The 15,273-nt window shown below is 44.6% G+C and overlaps 1 protein-coding gene across 3 annotated transcripts in view; it reads right to left on the bottom strand.

Moving 5' to 3' along the window:
• LOC139268583 (FYN-binding protein 1-like) overlaps positions 1-15,273 on the bottom strand; it is a 163,847-nt gene that overhangs the window by 98,584 nt on the left and 49,990 nt on the right. For all 3 annotated transcript variants that reach the window (XM_070886947.1, XM_070886948.1, XM_070886949.1), the window contains exons 4-5: positions 2,278-2,437; positions 1,163-1,322 (exon numbers count right to left, since the gene is read on the bottom strand). In XM_070886947.1, the coding sequence (XP_070743048.1) occupies positions 1,163-1,322; positions 2,278-2,437 (320 nt within the window). The remainder of the gene's footprint in view (positions 1-1,162; positions 1,323-2,277; positions 2,438-15,273) is intronic.

Below are 15,273 nucleotides of genomic sequence, written 5' to 3'. Positions count from 1 at the left end.
GTTGGATCCAAATCCAAAGAAACGTCAGTTATCATTGGACCATAAACTGGCAATTTTCTGATTACTCCTCCTACCACTACTGATAGAAAACCAGCAGAGTAGTTTCTCAAACGACAGCCATGAACCAGGTTCTCGTTGTTAAAGCCAAACTTGCAGAGTTAGAAGAGAAACAATCATTGCAGAAAGAAAGTCATAATAAAGGTAGAATAAGACAGAGAAGTGTGAAATTGAATCAGAAGATTAGAATGAAGAACCATCACCATTAATGATTAAAGTGGTTACCAGGAAGAGCGGTGAAGATATGTGGCCCTCGCACATATTTGGTCAAGATGTTTAATCATGGAAAGGTTAGGTTTGTTCACATTGATTATATCTTACCTACAGATGTGGAAAGAGTTGAAAGTTGGGATGGTTCAATTTATTCTGATGAGTCAAATAGTCTTGTTACAAGTAGAGTACCAGTAGCAGATCCTACATCAGATGTACCAGAAACAAGTCCCAGAGAAAGTCAGAATGTAGGGCAGAGTCTGAGTCAGGCAACCAAACAGTCTGAAAGTGTAGAGAGTTCAAATGTAGATCAAGGTCAGCCCTTGGAGAAAAACTCTCCTCAGGTTCAGCCTATGAGTCAAAGTCCTGCAACAAAATCAGAAAGTTCTGTTGAAGAGCGAAGGTATCCTCTTCAAAACAGAAAACCAGTGGTTACATTTAATCTGTAAAATAAGTTCATATCTTTTGTTTGTGTGACAGAATTCTATAGTAGAATTTGGAAATATAAAATGGGTTCCATTTGAGAAATGAATACCAAGAGTTCTATATACCATGCAAGTCATGTACAATGATTATTTGCTATGATTAACTTCTTCAATAAAGAAGATGTTTTGTAGAGCCACCAGTCGACTGCTGATGTAATGACAATAAAGTCATGTGTTCTATACAGTTCTACCTGGAAGCCATGTTGTGCAGTTGTGTGTTTATTCTGTTTCAAGATATCACAAACATCTAAATAGCGTTTACAATCGTATGCCTCACAGTGACGATGCCACTTCAATCTTGCTGACTATTACAAGACATTGAGATACAAAAGTCTTAAAATCAATAGACAATGAAATGATGGGTGCAGAGAATTTAAAAAAATGAAGAAAAGAGAGAATCATTTACATACAATTCCCAGCTTGGGTTTTGGCCAACCAACTCCCAGTAGGACACTCAACCATCCGTATAATTTCCACTATTTCACCCCGTTTCACTGTGAGGCTCAGCTTTCCTCCTTTTAAATGCTCTTGTACTTGAGCTTTAAGTATTGGAATCTCCAATCCTGTGAGCTAAACAAATAATAAAACAAAAAATACCATTAATGAGAATGATGTAAGCAGAAGCTGAATTTCTTATGGTTTTTGAAGCATTTCAGACAAGACTCGTGGTGTAATGAAACTTTGTATCCTTCCTTTAGTACATAATTTCCTGCCTTATAGATTCCTGTGTCACACACATTATTCTAATTAGGTTAACAAAATCTACCCAGTACTTTTTAAATTAAACAAATATTGGCTACATTAAACTAGAAATTTAGGATCAATATACCTGTACTTACATACTAGAACTGCTAGGATAACACCGAGCATACAAAAAAAGCCTCGAGGTGTTAAACATTGTTATCTCGACATTGAGTATCAAAAAACAAATTTCTGTAAATGTAGAGCTGTTCAGTCAGCATATGAAACAAGCACACAAAAGAAGAAACTAGTTAGAAAAAAGGTACAGCAACAGAGAGATCCTAACTAAAATGTTGTGTAGTTCCAACATTTATACTTCTATAATTTATGTTGTTACTTATCAGTTGAGGAAGAGAAGCAGCAAGTGAGACTCAAAAGTCAAAGAAAACAAAAGGAGGAGCTTTTTATAACAAACAGAGGGGAAGAGATAAGTTAACCAGACTGGTTTGTTATTGGAAATCATAAGTCTCTAGGAATGAGAAACAAAAATCTGACAGGGATAGATTTACAGACATGCAACAGGGGAAAATGCAGAAATAAAAATGAAAATTTTAAAAGTTATTTTGCTGTAAATGAAATGTTTTTAATGTAACTATGCTGATTATTGTTATAACGCATGATGTGCAGAAGAAACCAATCCACTGGTCGATTTGCACTGTAACATTAAACTAATTAAAAGTGAATGAGAGACATCAGTGATTATACTATACTTCCCTAGAACCACAATACAATAAGCTGTTACAGCATCTACATACATTTCACTAATCTCATGTCATATACATACATTGAATTTCTTCTGTAATTCTTTTTCTCTCTTTTCATTATTTTCACATTCTTTAACTTGATCCTGACGTTTCTCTCTTGTGTCTCTGTTTTGTAATTCATTTTTCTGCTCCTTTTCTCTGTGTTGCTGTTTCTTTTTATTATTGGTTTCTTCTGGTGTGCTGCTTCCAAAGAAAGAAAAGTGCAAGTGCAAAATCAAAAAGCATATCTTCTTCCTGTAAGAGATAAACTTCACAACTGTTCTTATTTCCAAGAAAGAAATTCAAATTGCTGGGTAGCAGCACTATATAATGTAATATTCAGTTATCCAGTTGAGGAAGACCGCGGATTTGATGTTTGATTTCTGTTGAGTTAGCTGATTTTAATCAGGGTAGAAGCAGTACATTGAATTCAGTATCTCCAGGCGAGGCCTGCAAGAAAGTAGCCAGAATCACCCCATCTTTTTAATACCTAGTAACCTCTGCTGAACAGTATGCATAAGTGTCATTCGAGGACAAGTCTATCAAGTGTCTGACAACACACGTCTAACTCACACATGAATAACGGCCACTTGGGCAAATTACCAGAGAAAAACCCGTGACAAAAATGAGTATTTTGGTCAATATCTTATGAGTTTGCACTCTATAATATGTTCTTTCGCTTAAATGAAGGATCTTTTGAGAACTATACCTCCCTAGCTTCTGCGTCTGCATGTTTCGAAATTGGTTTCTGTTGTTTTGAATCAACATGAAAAATTGTAGAAGGATGCCAATACAGGTGATTACAACAAACATCCGTCTGAGGAAACAATTACCAGGTATGACTAGACTATTAAGCAAATCTGGACCAAGAGATACACAATTATTTTTGGATGATACTTGCATTTTACAAAATAAAGCCACCATGGTTAAAAAGTCTAAGGGGTAGAAATTCACTCCCGTCATAAACCATACGCACCTACCGTTTACTAAGTGCTTTTACCATCGCGTCAGAAGAGGCGGACTCTTGATCCATTTTCAGCTCTTTGGCAATTTTTTTTGGAGCGGACCGGAAGTCGGTCATAATAGGGATGGAAATGCGGCGGTAAGTACTCTGGGGGGAGGGGCGGAAGTGCGGCGGTAAGTACTCTGGGGGGGGGGGGGGGGGGGAGGGGCGGAGTGGGGGCGGGACGGAGTCTCCGTCGCTCTCAGTCAGTGGCGGAGCGGTGCTGATGTCAGTGTGGGTGTGTGTCACCACATCTCTCCCCTCATTTAAAAAGGTGGGAGAACCAGCGTTTTTTTTAGGTTCGGCCACTGGGCCATCAGGGAGGGTTTCGGCTGGGCCAACAGCCTGTCACCCAAGAGGGGGTGCCAGGCTGCCTGTTGGCCGCCCGGCTGAACCTGGGACCATAATTGTCTGGCCGATTGGGAAGTCGGCCGGCAAAATAAAACACCGTCGCTGCGGCAGTGCGCCCTCCCCTTGAAGAGCTGCTGCGGCTCACAGTGAAAGGAAGGTGCACTGACAGAAAAAGCTGTCGGGAGCACCATGCTGTGGATCGTGGATTTTTGCAGCTATATTTCACGGGGGGGGTGCCATGGGGGTGCGGGAGAGCGGCATTAATGACGCGATCCGGATGGTTGGCAGCAGCAGGGCAAAAGTGGTGACCGTCAGAAAAAACCCCCGAGGTGAATTTCAATCGCGGTGGCCATTGGACCGAAAGTCGGCGGCCGTTCGACTCAGCCACTTTCTGCCAGAAAGTGGCCTTTTTGGGAGGCTGAATTTCGGCCCCTAAGGATCTAGAGCTCCTGAAGTGCATCATTACTCCGACATATGAATGTCTTCATTAGCTTCAATGCTTAGGCTAGTATTTCCCAATAAATACAAAGTTCCATGTCACGAGTTTAAAATAATAGTCAAAAAGTTGATTCATCCATACCAGCATAAAAACAAACTGACATTTTAAGTGTCAGTCTGACCAGAATACATTGTCTTCCTGATAAATGAAATCACACGGCTTCTAATCCACCATAACCTGCGTTGCAATGTACTTCGAACCGAAGAGGTGGAAAAAGTAAATCATGCCTAATTGTGAAAGTAACCCTTGGACTTTCCTTTTATACAGTCTATAAAAGCTAAATGAGAACACTTTTAAAAAAAATTATTCATTCCAGGATGTGAGCATCACTGCCAAGGCCAGCATTTATTGCCCATCTCTAATTGCCCTCGAGAAGGTGGTGGTGAGCCACCTTCCTGAACTTTTGCAGTCCGTGTGGTGACTGTACTCCCACAGTGCTGTTAGGAAGTGAGTTCCAGGATTTTGACCCAGGGACGACAAAGGAATGGCGATATATTCCTAAGTCAGGATGGTGTGTAACTTGGAGGAAAACTTGCAAGTGATGGTGTCCCCATGCATCTGCTGCCCTTGTCCTTCTAGCTGGTAGAGGTCGCGGGTTTGGGAGGTGCTGTCGAAGAAGCCTTGGCGTTTTGCTGCAGTGCATCTTGCAGATGGTACATACTGCAGTCATGGCAGGGGTGGAAGGAGTAAATGTTTCAGGAGGTGGATGTGGTGCCAATCAAGCGGGCTGCTTTGCCCTGGATGGTGTCGAGCTTCTTGAGTGTTTTAGACCTGCACCACTCCAGGCAGTGGAGAGTATTCCATCACACTCCTGACTCGTGTCTTGTAGATGGTAGAAAGGCTTTGGGGAGTCAGGAGGTGAGACACTTACCGCAGAATACCCAGCCTCTGACCTGCTTTTGTTGCCACTGTATTTATGTGCCTGGTCCAGTTAAGTTTCGGGTCAATGATGGCCCCCAGGATGTTGTTGGTGGGGAATTTCGACGATGGTAATGTCATTGAATGTCCAGGAGAGGTGGTTAGATTCTCGCTTGTTGGAGACAGTCATTGCCTGGCACTTGTTTGGCGCAAATGTTACTTGCCACTTATCAGCCCAAGCCTGAATGCCTTCCGGGTCTTGTTGCATGTGGGCATAGACAGCTTAGTTTTCTGAGGAATTGCGAATGGAAATGAACACTGCAATCATCAGCGAACATCCCCACTTCTGATCTTATGATAGAGGGAAGGTCATTGATGAAGCAGCGGAAGATGGTTGGGCCTGCCCTGAGGAACTCCTATAGCAATGTCCTGGAGCTGAGGTGATTTGGCCTCCAACAACTATAGGTTGAGCGATCGAAATCCGCAGTTCCGAAATTCGAAATGTTCCAGAATCCGGACACTGGGCCGATCCGTGGCAGGGTCGTCCGGAAACCGGAAAATGTTCCGAAATCCAGACTTCCCCGGCGCTCGGACCTCGCCCCGGCCCTAGGCAAAGACGTTCCAAAATCCGGAACGGTCTTTGTCCCAAGGTTTCCAGATTTTGGATGTCACACTGTACAACCATCTTCCTTTGTGCAAGGTATGACTCCAGCAAGTGGAGAGTTTGCCCCCTGATTCCCATTGACTTCAGTTTTACTCGGGCCCCTTGATGCCACACTCAGTCAAATGCTGCCTTGATGTCAAGGGCAATCACTCTCACCTTACCTGTGGAATTCAGCTCTTTTGTCCATGTTTGGACCAAGGCTGTAATGAGGTTTGGAGCCGAGTGTTCCTGGCAGAACCCAAACGGAGCATCGGGGAGCAGGTTATTGGTGAATAAGTGCCACTTGATAGCACTGTTGATAACACCTTCCATCACTTTGCTGATGACTGAGAGTAGACTGATGGGCGGTAATTGGCCGGATTGTATTTGTCCTGCTTTTTATGGACAGGACATACTTTAGCAGTTTTCCACATTGCCGGGTAAATGTAGCGGTACTGGAACAGCTTGGCTAGAGGTGTAGCTAGTTCTGGATACACATTCTTAGCACGACAGCCAGGATGTTGTTGGGGGCCATAGCCTTTTCTGTATCCAATGCACTCAGCCATTTCTTGATGTTGCATGCAATAAATCGTATTGGCTGAAGACTGGTTTCTATGACGGTGAGGACCTCAGGAGAAGGCCGATATGAATCATCCACTTGGTACTTCTGGCTGAAGATGATTGCAAAAGACAAGGCCGAAGCGTTTGCAATCACATGCCAGGCTCCGCCATCATTAAGGATGGGGCTATTCATGGAACCTCCTCCTCCCATTAGTTGTTTAATTGTTCACCACCATTCACGACTGGATGTGGCAGGACTGCAGAACTTTGATCTGATCCATTGATTGTGGGATCGCTTACCTCTGTCCATAGCATGCCACTTCCACTTTTTAGCATGCATATGCAAGTCCTGTGTTGCAGCTTCCCCAGGTTGGCACCTCATTTTTAGGTATACCTGTCACTGCTTCTGGCATGTTCTTCTACACTCTTCATTGAACCAAGGTTGCTCCCCTGGCTTGATGGTAATGGTAGAGTGAGGGGTATGCCAAGTCATGAGGTTACAGATTGTGGTGGAGTAAAATTCTGCTGCTGCTGATGACACACAGCACCTCATGGATGCCCAATTTGAACTGCTAGATCTGTTCTGACTCTATCTTACTTAGCACGGCAGTAGTGCCACACAACACGATGGAAGGTGTCCTTAGTGTGAAGACGGGACTTCGGCTCCACAAGGACTGTGCGGTGGTCACTGCTACCAATACAGCCATGGACAGATGCATCAGCGACAGGTAGATTAGTGAGGACTAGGTCAAATATGTTTTTCCTTCGTGTTGTTTCTCTTACTACCTGCTGCAAAGCCCAGTCTGGCAGCTATATTCTTCAGTGGTTACTGAGCCACTCTTGGTGATGGACACTGAAGACCCCCAACAAGAGTACATTCTGTGTCCTTGCTACCCTCAGTGCTTCTTCAACGTGGTGTTCAACATGGAGGAGTACTGATAGTACAAAAGGAATGAAGGAGGAAGAATAAGTAAGGTTTCTTAATATATTAAAATATATTAAAAATTCCACCAAGACTCACTAGATAGCTGTCAGGAGCAATGTTCCCTCTAAATTTTCTTTGTACTGGGCAGACTACAAACTCCTGTGAGCACGACTTTTTTTGTCCATGGGCAGCTTACATTTTAAAAGTCACAGGAGTGATTTTTCCTCTTCATCACCCAGGAATAGTAAGCACAATTATAGTTTCCTTATTGTTGTCTAATTAAGATCAACTAAGCTGGCACATATATAGGGATCAAATCTGACTGATTGAAATCTAATTATGGATTCCTGTTTCAATGGCTAGCTCATTAACATACCAATCCCTAATTTGTCTCAAAGGCACCGGTTTGTATCTCTTGCTCATGGCGATAGAAGGGATGCTGTAGATTTGATAACTAACCCTTAAATCCTCAACTGAAGGTCACATCAGGAACATAAGTTTAAAAGAAAAAATACCTGCTAGGTGAAATAGTCAATAACCCCTAGTCTTTGTTAGAGCATGCTCATTTTAAGAACACAAGAATATAAGAAATAGAAGCTGGAGTAAGCCATTTGGCTCTTCAAGCCTGCTCCACCATTCAACAAGATCATGGCTGATCTTCTACCTCAATTCCACCTTCCCCCATTATTCCCATATGCCTTAATTTCCTTTGTTCCCAAAAAATTGTCTTGAATATACTCAATGACTGAGTATCCACAGCTCTCAGGGGTAGAGTATTCCAAAGATTCACAACCCTTTGACTGAAGAAATTTCTCCTCATCAGTCCTAAATGGCCGACCCTTTATTTTGAGACGGAGATCCCATGTTCTAGATTCCCCAGCCAGGGGTAACATCTTCTCAGCATTACACCTGTTAAATCCCTTAAGAATTTTATGTTTCAATGAGGTCACCTCTCATTCTTCTAAACGCAAAGGAATATAAGCCTTGTCTACGCAATCTCTCCTCATAAGGCAATCCCCTCATCCAAGAACCTTGGTTGCACTCCCTCGAAGGCAAGTATGTCTTTCCTTAGGTAAGGGGACCAGAACTGTACATAGTACGTGGTCTTACCAGTGCCCTATATAATTGCAGTAAGACATCTTTACTCTAATACTCTAAGCCCTTTGTAACAAAAGTTAACATACCATTTGCTTTTTTAGATGCTTGCTGTATCTGCATGCTAACTTTCTGTGATTCATGCACAAGGACACCCAGGTCCTTCTAAATGCAAACATTTCCCAGTCTCTCTCCATTCAAAAAATATTCTGCTTCTTTGTTTTTCTTATCAAAGTGGATAACTTCACACATTGTATTCCATTTGCCATGTTCTTGTCCACTCAGTCAACCTGTCGATGTCTCTTTGCAACCTCTATGCATCCTCCTCACAGCTTACTTTCCCACTTTATATCAGCAAACTTGGATATTGTTATATATATGGACTTGTATTTATTCTGTACAGCCACCAGAGGGCTCATTCCCCGGAGTCTCAAGGGACCCCATAATCCCTTGGGGGCACAGGTATTTAAGAACGATTCACAGGTTGGAGAGGCACTCTGGAGACCTGCAATAAAAGACTACGGTCACACATTACATTGAGCTCAGTGTTCAGTCTGACTCTTTCTCCATACACAACAACTGGCGACGATATACAAATAACGAACCCAAAGATGCAGAGAACAGTGGGCATCCTGGAGAAATTTTTGAGGGAGATGATTGGGAAACTTTTGTGGAGCGACTCAACCAATACTTCGTGGCCAACGAGCTAGATGGGAAGAGAGCACTGCCAAACGTAGTGCGATCCTCCTCACTGTCTGTGGGGCACCAACATATGGCCTCTAAGAATCTGCTCACTCCAGCGAAACCCATGGAGAAATCGTATCACGATTTGTGCACACTGTCGGAGAGCATTTGAACCCGAAGGAAAGCGTTCTGATGGCGAGGTACCGGTTCTACACCTACAAAAGGTCTAAAGGCCAGGAAGTGGCAAGTTATGTCGCCGAGCTGAGACGCCTTGCAGGACATTGCAAATTTGAAGGACATTTGGAGCACATGCTCAGAGACTTTTTCGTACTTAGCACTGGCCAAGTAAATAGTTGACTGTAGAGAACCCAACCTTGAGTAAAGCCATAGCGATAACCCAGGCGTTCATTGCCACCAGTGACAATACTAAGCAAATCTCTCAGCACACAAGCGCTGCTACAAATACTGTGAACAAAATGATGTTGTTTTCGAATCGTAATGTACAGGACATGTCACACATACCTGCAGCTACACGTCCGCAGATGTTTCAGAGTCCACCATCAAGGGTGATGAATGCAAAGCCATTAAACACCTTGTTGGTGCTGCGGGGGTGATCATCGTTTCCATTCATACTGATTCAAAGGATACGTTTGCAAGGGCTGTGGAACAATGGGACACCTGCAACGAGTGTGCAGGTGAGCTGCTAAGCCTGTTAAACATGCAAACCATCACGTTGCAGAGGAGGACAGATCCACGGAGGATCACTACAAACCAGAGTCTCAGCCAGAGGTACATGGGGTGCACACATTTACCACATGTCCCCCCCGATAATGCTGAATGTTGAACTAAATGGACACGGGTGGAGCCAGTCCATCATGGGCAAAAAGACTTTTGAAAGGTTATGTTGCAACAAGGCCTCAAGGCCAGTCTTAACCCTAGTGCGCACGTGACTAACGACTTACACTAAAGATCGGCAGTGCTACCATAAAGGTCTCCTATGATGGAGTGGCGCACAAGCTACTACTCTGGATAGTACCGGGCGATGGTCCCACACCGCTCGACAGGAGCTGACTGCGAAAGATACGCTGGAACTGGGACTATGTCCGACCGCTATCGCCCGCTGACGACACTTCATGTGCCTAAGTCTTAAACAAATTTCCTTCACTGTTTGAACCAGGCATTGGGAAATTCCAAGGAGCAAAAGTGCAGATCCACCTAATTCCGGGGGCGCAACCCATCCATCACAATGCGAGAGCAGTACCGTACATGATGAGAGAAAGGGTAGAGATCGAGCTAGACCGGCTGCAATGAGAGGGCATCATTTCACCGATCGAATTCAGCGAGTGAGCCAGTCTGATTGTCCTAGTCCTCAAGGGGGACGGCATCGTCAGAATCTGTGGTGATTACAAAGTAACTATCAAGCGTTTCTCCCTGCAGGACCAATACCCACTACCCAAAGCCGACTAGCTCTTTGCAACGCTGGCGGGAGGAAAGACATTCACGAAGCTGGATCTGACTTCAGCCTACATGATGCAGGAAGTGGAGGAATCATCGAAGGCCCTCACCTGCATCAACACGCACAAAGGTCTTTTTGTTTATAACAGATGCCCATTTTGAATCCGATCAGTGGCGGCAATAATCCAGAGAAACATGGAAAGTTTACTGAAGTCGGTTCCACACACCGCTATCTTCCCGGATGACATCTTGGTCACAGATCGGAACACAGTCGAGCACCTGCAGAACCTGGAGGAGGTTCTTAGTCGACTCAACCGCGTGGGGCTCAGGTTAAAATGCTCGAAGTGCATTTTCCTGGCGCCTGAAGTGGAGTTCCTGGGAATGAGGATTGCGGTGGACGGCATCAGGCCCACCAACGCGAAGACTGAGGCAATCGAGAACACACCGAGGCCACAGAACGTGACGGAACTGCAGTCGTTTCTGGGATTCTTGAACTACTTTGGTAACTTCTTACCAGGTCTCAGCACCCTACTAGAACCACTACATGTCTTACTACGACAAGGGGGCGAATGGGTTTGGGGCAAAAGCCAAGAAAATGCCTTTGTAAAAGCGAGAAAATTGTTATGCCCAAACAAATTGCTTGTGTTGTATGATCCATGTAAGCGTTTGGTACTACCATGTGATGCGTCGTCATATGGCGTTGGGTGTGTATTGCAACAAACTAATGATTTCGGGAAACTGCAACCGATTGCTTATTCATCCAGGAGTCTGTCTAAGACTGAGAAAGCCTACAGCATGATTGAAAGAGAAGCGTTAGCATGTGTCTATGGGGTAAAGAAAATGCATCAATACCTGTTTGGGCTAAAATTCGAATTGGAAACTGACCATAAGCCACTTATATCCTTGTTTTCCGAGAGTAAAGGGATAAATACCAACGCATCAGCCCACATCCAGAGATGGGCATTCACGTTGTCCGCATACAACTACACCATCCGCCACAGGCCAGGCACAGAAAACTGTGTCGATGCTCTCAGTAGGCTGCCATTGCCCACCACAGGGGTGGAAATGGCGCAGCCTGCAGATCTAGCCATGGTTATGGAAGCATTTGACAGTGAGCAATCACCCGTCACTGCCCGGAAGATCAAAACCTGGACAAGACAGGACCCCTTATTATCTCTAGTCAAAAGCTGTGTGCTTCACTGGAGCTGGTCCAGTGTTCCAAAGCCGTTCCAGCGGCACAAAGATGAACTGTCTATACAGGCAGACTGCCTTCTGTGGGGCAATCGAGTAGTGGTCCCCAAGAAGGGCAGATGCACATTCATCAATGACCTCCAACAGTACCCACCCAGGCATTGTAATGATGAAAGCGATAGCTGGATCCTACGGTGGCCCGGTATCGATGCGGACTTAAGAGTCCTGCGTTCACACATGTAATCAATGCTCGCAGTTAAGCAATGTACCGAGAGGCGCGCCACTTGGTCCTCCAAACCGTGCTCTAGGGTACACGTCGACTATGCAGGCCCGTTTCTTGGGTAAAATGTTCCTTGTGGTTGTAGACTCGTACTCCAAGTGGATTGAATGAGAGATAATGTTGCCTAGCACGTCCGCTGCCACCACTGAAAGCCTGCGGGGCATGTTTGCCACAAACGGCTTATCCGATGTCCTGGTGAGCGACAACGGGCCATGTTTTACCAGTGCAGAGTTCAAAGAATTCATGACCCGTAATGGGATCAAACAGGTCACATGTGCCCCGTTTAAACCAGCGTCCAATGGTCAGGCAGAGAGAGCAGTGCAAACCATCAAGCAAGGTTTGAAGAGGGTAACTGATGGCTCACTGCAGACTCGCCTATCCAGAGTCCTGCTTAGCTGCCGCACGAGACCACACTCACTCACTGGGATCTCACCTACTGAACTGCTCATGAAGAGCACTTAGGACAAGGCTCTCGTTAGTTCATCCTGATCTACATGAACAGGTAGAGAGCAGGCGGCTTCAACAAAGTGCATACCATGATAACGCAAATGTGTCACGCGAGATTGAATTCAATGATCGTGTATTTGTATTAAATTATGGACAAGGTCCCAAGTGGCTTCCTGGCACTCTCATGGCCAAAGAGGGGAGCAGTGTGTTTCGGGTCAAACTTTCAAATGGACTCATTTACCGGAAACACTTGGACCAAATCAAACTCAGATTCATGGACTACCCTAAGCAACCCACCTTGGACCCTAACTTTTTTGATCCCCCAACACATACACCAGTGGCAACCGGCAGCACGGTTGACCACAAAGCAAAACTCATCATCCACAGCAGCCCTGCAGCGCCCAACACACCAGGCAGCCCAGCAAGGCCACCTGCACAGCAGTCCAGCGAGGGCCCAACAAAGATTCAACAACACCAGTTTTCACACCGAGACGATCAACCAGGGCAAGAAGGGCCCCAGATCGACTCACATTGTAAATAGTTACACTATTGACTTTGGGGGGAATATTGTTACATATGTAGACTTGTATTTACTCTGTACAGCCACCAGAGGGCTCATTCCCCAGAGTCCCAAGGGATCCCATAATCACTTGGGAGCACAGGTATTTAAGAAGGCTTCACAGGTTGGAGAGGCACTCTGGAGACCTGCAATAAAAGACTAAGGTCACACTTTACTTTGAGCTCACAGTGTTCAGTCTGACTCTTATTCCATACACAACACCTACCATTCAAATTGACAGCTTCCCCGGTGCAAAAGCCATCCACCTCACAACAACGGGAACAGAAGTTAGAAGGGTACTACTTTCAATCGGCCTTAATAACCAAACACAGGAAACACGGACGGCAACCAGGCAACTGAAAACATAATAAAAAGAGAACAAGAGACACATTCCCCAATGCACGCATCTGGGTAGCAGAAATAAATGTCAGTACAACCCTCCCAGAATGGGAAAAAGACACAATCTGACAGTTAAACACATACGCAAGAACCCTAACACACTTTCAGGTGGGCTCGGACCACATCCACTGGACACACAACACAGCACAAGCCATGCTCAAACACTGGACGGAGTCTTTAAACTAGAGAAAGTCCAAAGCCAAGATAACCTAACAAAGAACATCGTCAATATCTCCCAACAATTCACCCTCACAGAAACAAGAAAAAGTACTGAATCGGGCTCTCACTTTTGTACCGGTCACAAAATATACAAAGGAACAAACCCAGGAAGACATGGAAAAATGTTATCGGAGAATCAAACTAATCATCCACTTCAGAAACTCACTAAAACCCAAATGCCCCTTCACACCAACATCGGACTGGCCCATATCTTTGGTAACATAGAGGGAGTTTGGGGCATTTTTGGAAGACTGGTTTCCCAATCTGCCATGTAGATGTTCGCATAGGCCGGGGCAAATTTCCTACCCCAATAGTGTTTATCGTCAAACTCAAAGTCATTCTTTGTTAAGCCCAGGTGTATTATGGCCTGGTCTGGTCTGTTTGCTTGGGGATATTTCTCAAAGCTGTTCTGAAACACCCGGAGTCCCCTCTCTGTGTTTGTCTATAGGCTTTCAATGTGCATTGTGAATAGTATACCATTTGGGGGTATTGTCAGTGCGTTTACTATTTCTGTAAAGTGCTGTGTGTCTTTGATATAGCTGGGGTGTTTTTGTGCTGGGGGTTTAGGAATGAGTCACCCTATAAGATTCGCTCCCACAGTCTGACACAATGGCTCTTCCTGGTGGTACTTCCCCCGGTACTGTCCATGTATCTGCGTGTTGATGTATTTTGGGGAGTATGTAACATGTTCTGGGTTGAGGTTGCTTTTGTTCCTCACTTAGGTAATTGAATTGTTTGTCCCTGATGTGTTCAGTAATATGTGTAACATTTCTTTTTGCGTTTCTCAGAAGATGGGTTGTTAGTTTAGTGCAGTGCAGTTGTCTGTGTACCTCCAACAGGTATTGTTGTCATCCAGGATTCCTATATTGCTCCCATTATTTGCTGGGTTTATGACTACTGTGTTGTTTCTTAGTTCTATTAACACCAATCTTTCTTTTCTGGTGAGGCTATGTTTGTCCTTTAGTGCGTGGATTTTCAATATCTGTGTTTGGGTTTCCTCTATGGATCTTAAGGTCTGTTTTGCTGCCTGGTGGGGGGGTCCAAATCATTAATATAGATTGTAATTAGCTGAGGCCTAAGCACGAATCCAGTGCCATACGCTGCTAGTTACAGCCTGCCAACTCGAAAAAGTGCCGTTTATTCCTATTCTCTGATTTCTGTCCATTAACCAATCGTCAATCCATGACAATATATTACCCCAATTCCACGAGTCCTAATTTTTAACCTCGTGTCAACTTATGAAATGCTTTTTGAAAATCCAAATACACTACATCCACTGGTTCCCCCTTATCCATCCTACTGGTTGCATCTTCAAAAACCTCTTAACATAGAAAGATATAAATATAGGAACACAGAAAATAGGTACAGGAGTAGGCCATTCAGCCCTTCGAGCCTGTACCACCATTCAATAAGATCATGGTTGATCATTCACCTCAGTACCCCTTTCCTGCTTTCTCTCCATACCCCTTGATCCCTTTAGCTGTCAGGGCCATATCTAACTCTCAACACTCTGCGGTACAGAATTCCACAGGTTAACAACTCTGAGTGAAGAAGTTTCTCCTCATCTCGGTCCTAAATGGCTTATCCCTTATCGTTAGACTATGACTCCTGGTTATGCACTTCCCCAACATCAGGAACATTCTTCCTGCATCTAACCTGTCCAGTCCCGTCAGAATTTTATATGTTTCTATGAGATCCCCGCTCATTCTTCTAAACTCCAGTGAATACAGGCCCATTCGATCCAGTCTCTCCTCCTATGTCAGTCCTGCCATCCCAGGAATCAGTCTGGTGAACCTTCGCTGCACTCCCTCAATAGCAAGAACGTCCTTTCTCAGAGTAGGAGACCAAAACTGAACACAATATTCCAG

Source organism: Pristiophorus japonicus, chromosome 8, assembly GCF_044704955.1.
Source record: "Pristiophorus japonicus isolate sPriJap1 chromosome 8, sPriJap1.hap1, whole genome shotgun sequence".
Classification (NCBI taxonomy): domain Eukaryota; kingdom Metazoa; phylum Chordata; class Chondrichthyes; family Pristiophoridae; genus Pristiophorus; species Pristiophorus japonicus.
This window is presented reverse-complemented; position numbering and strand designations above follow the sequence as displayed.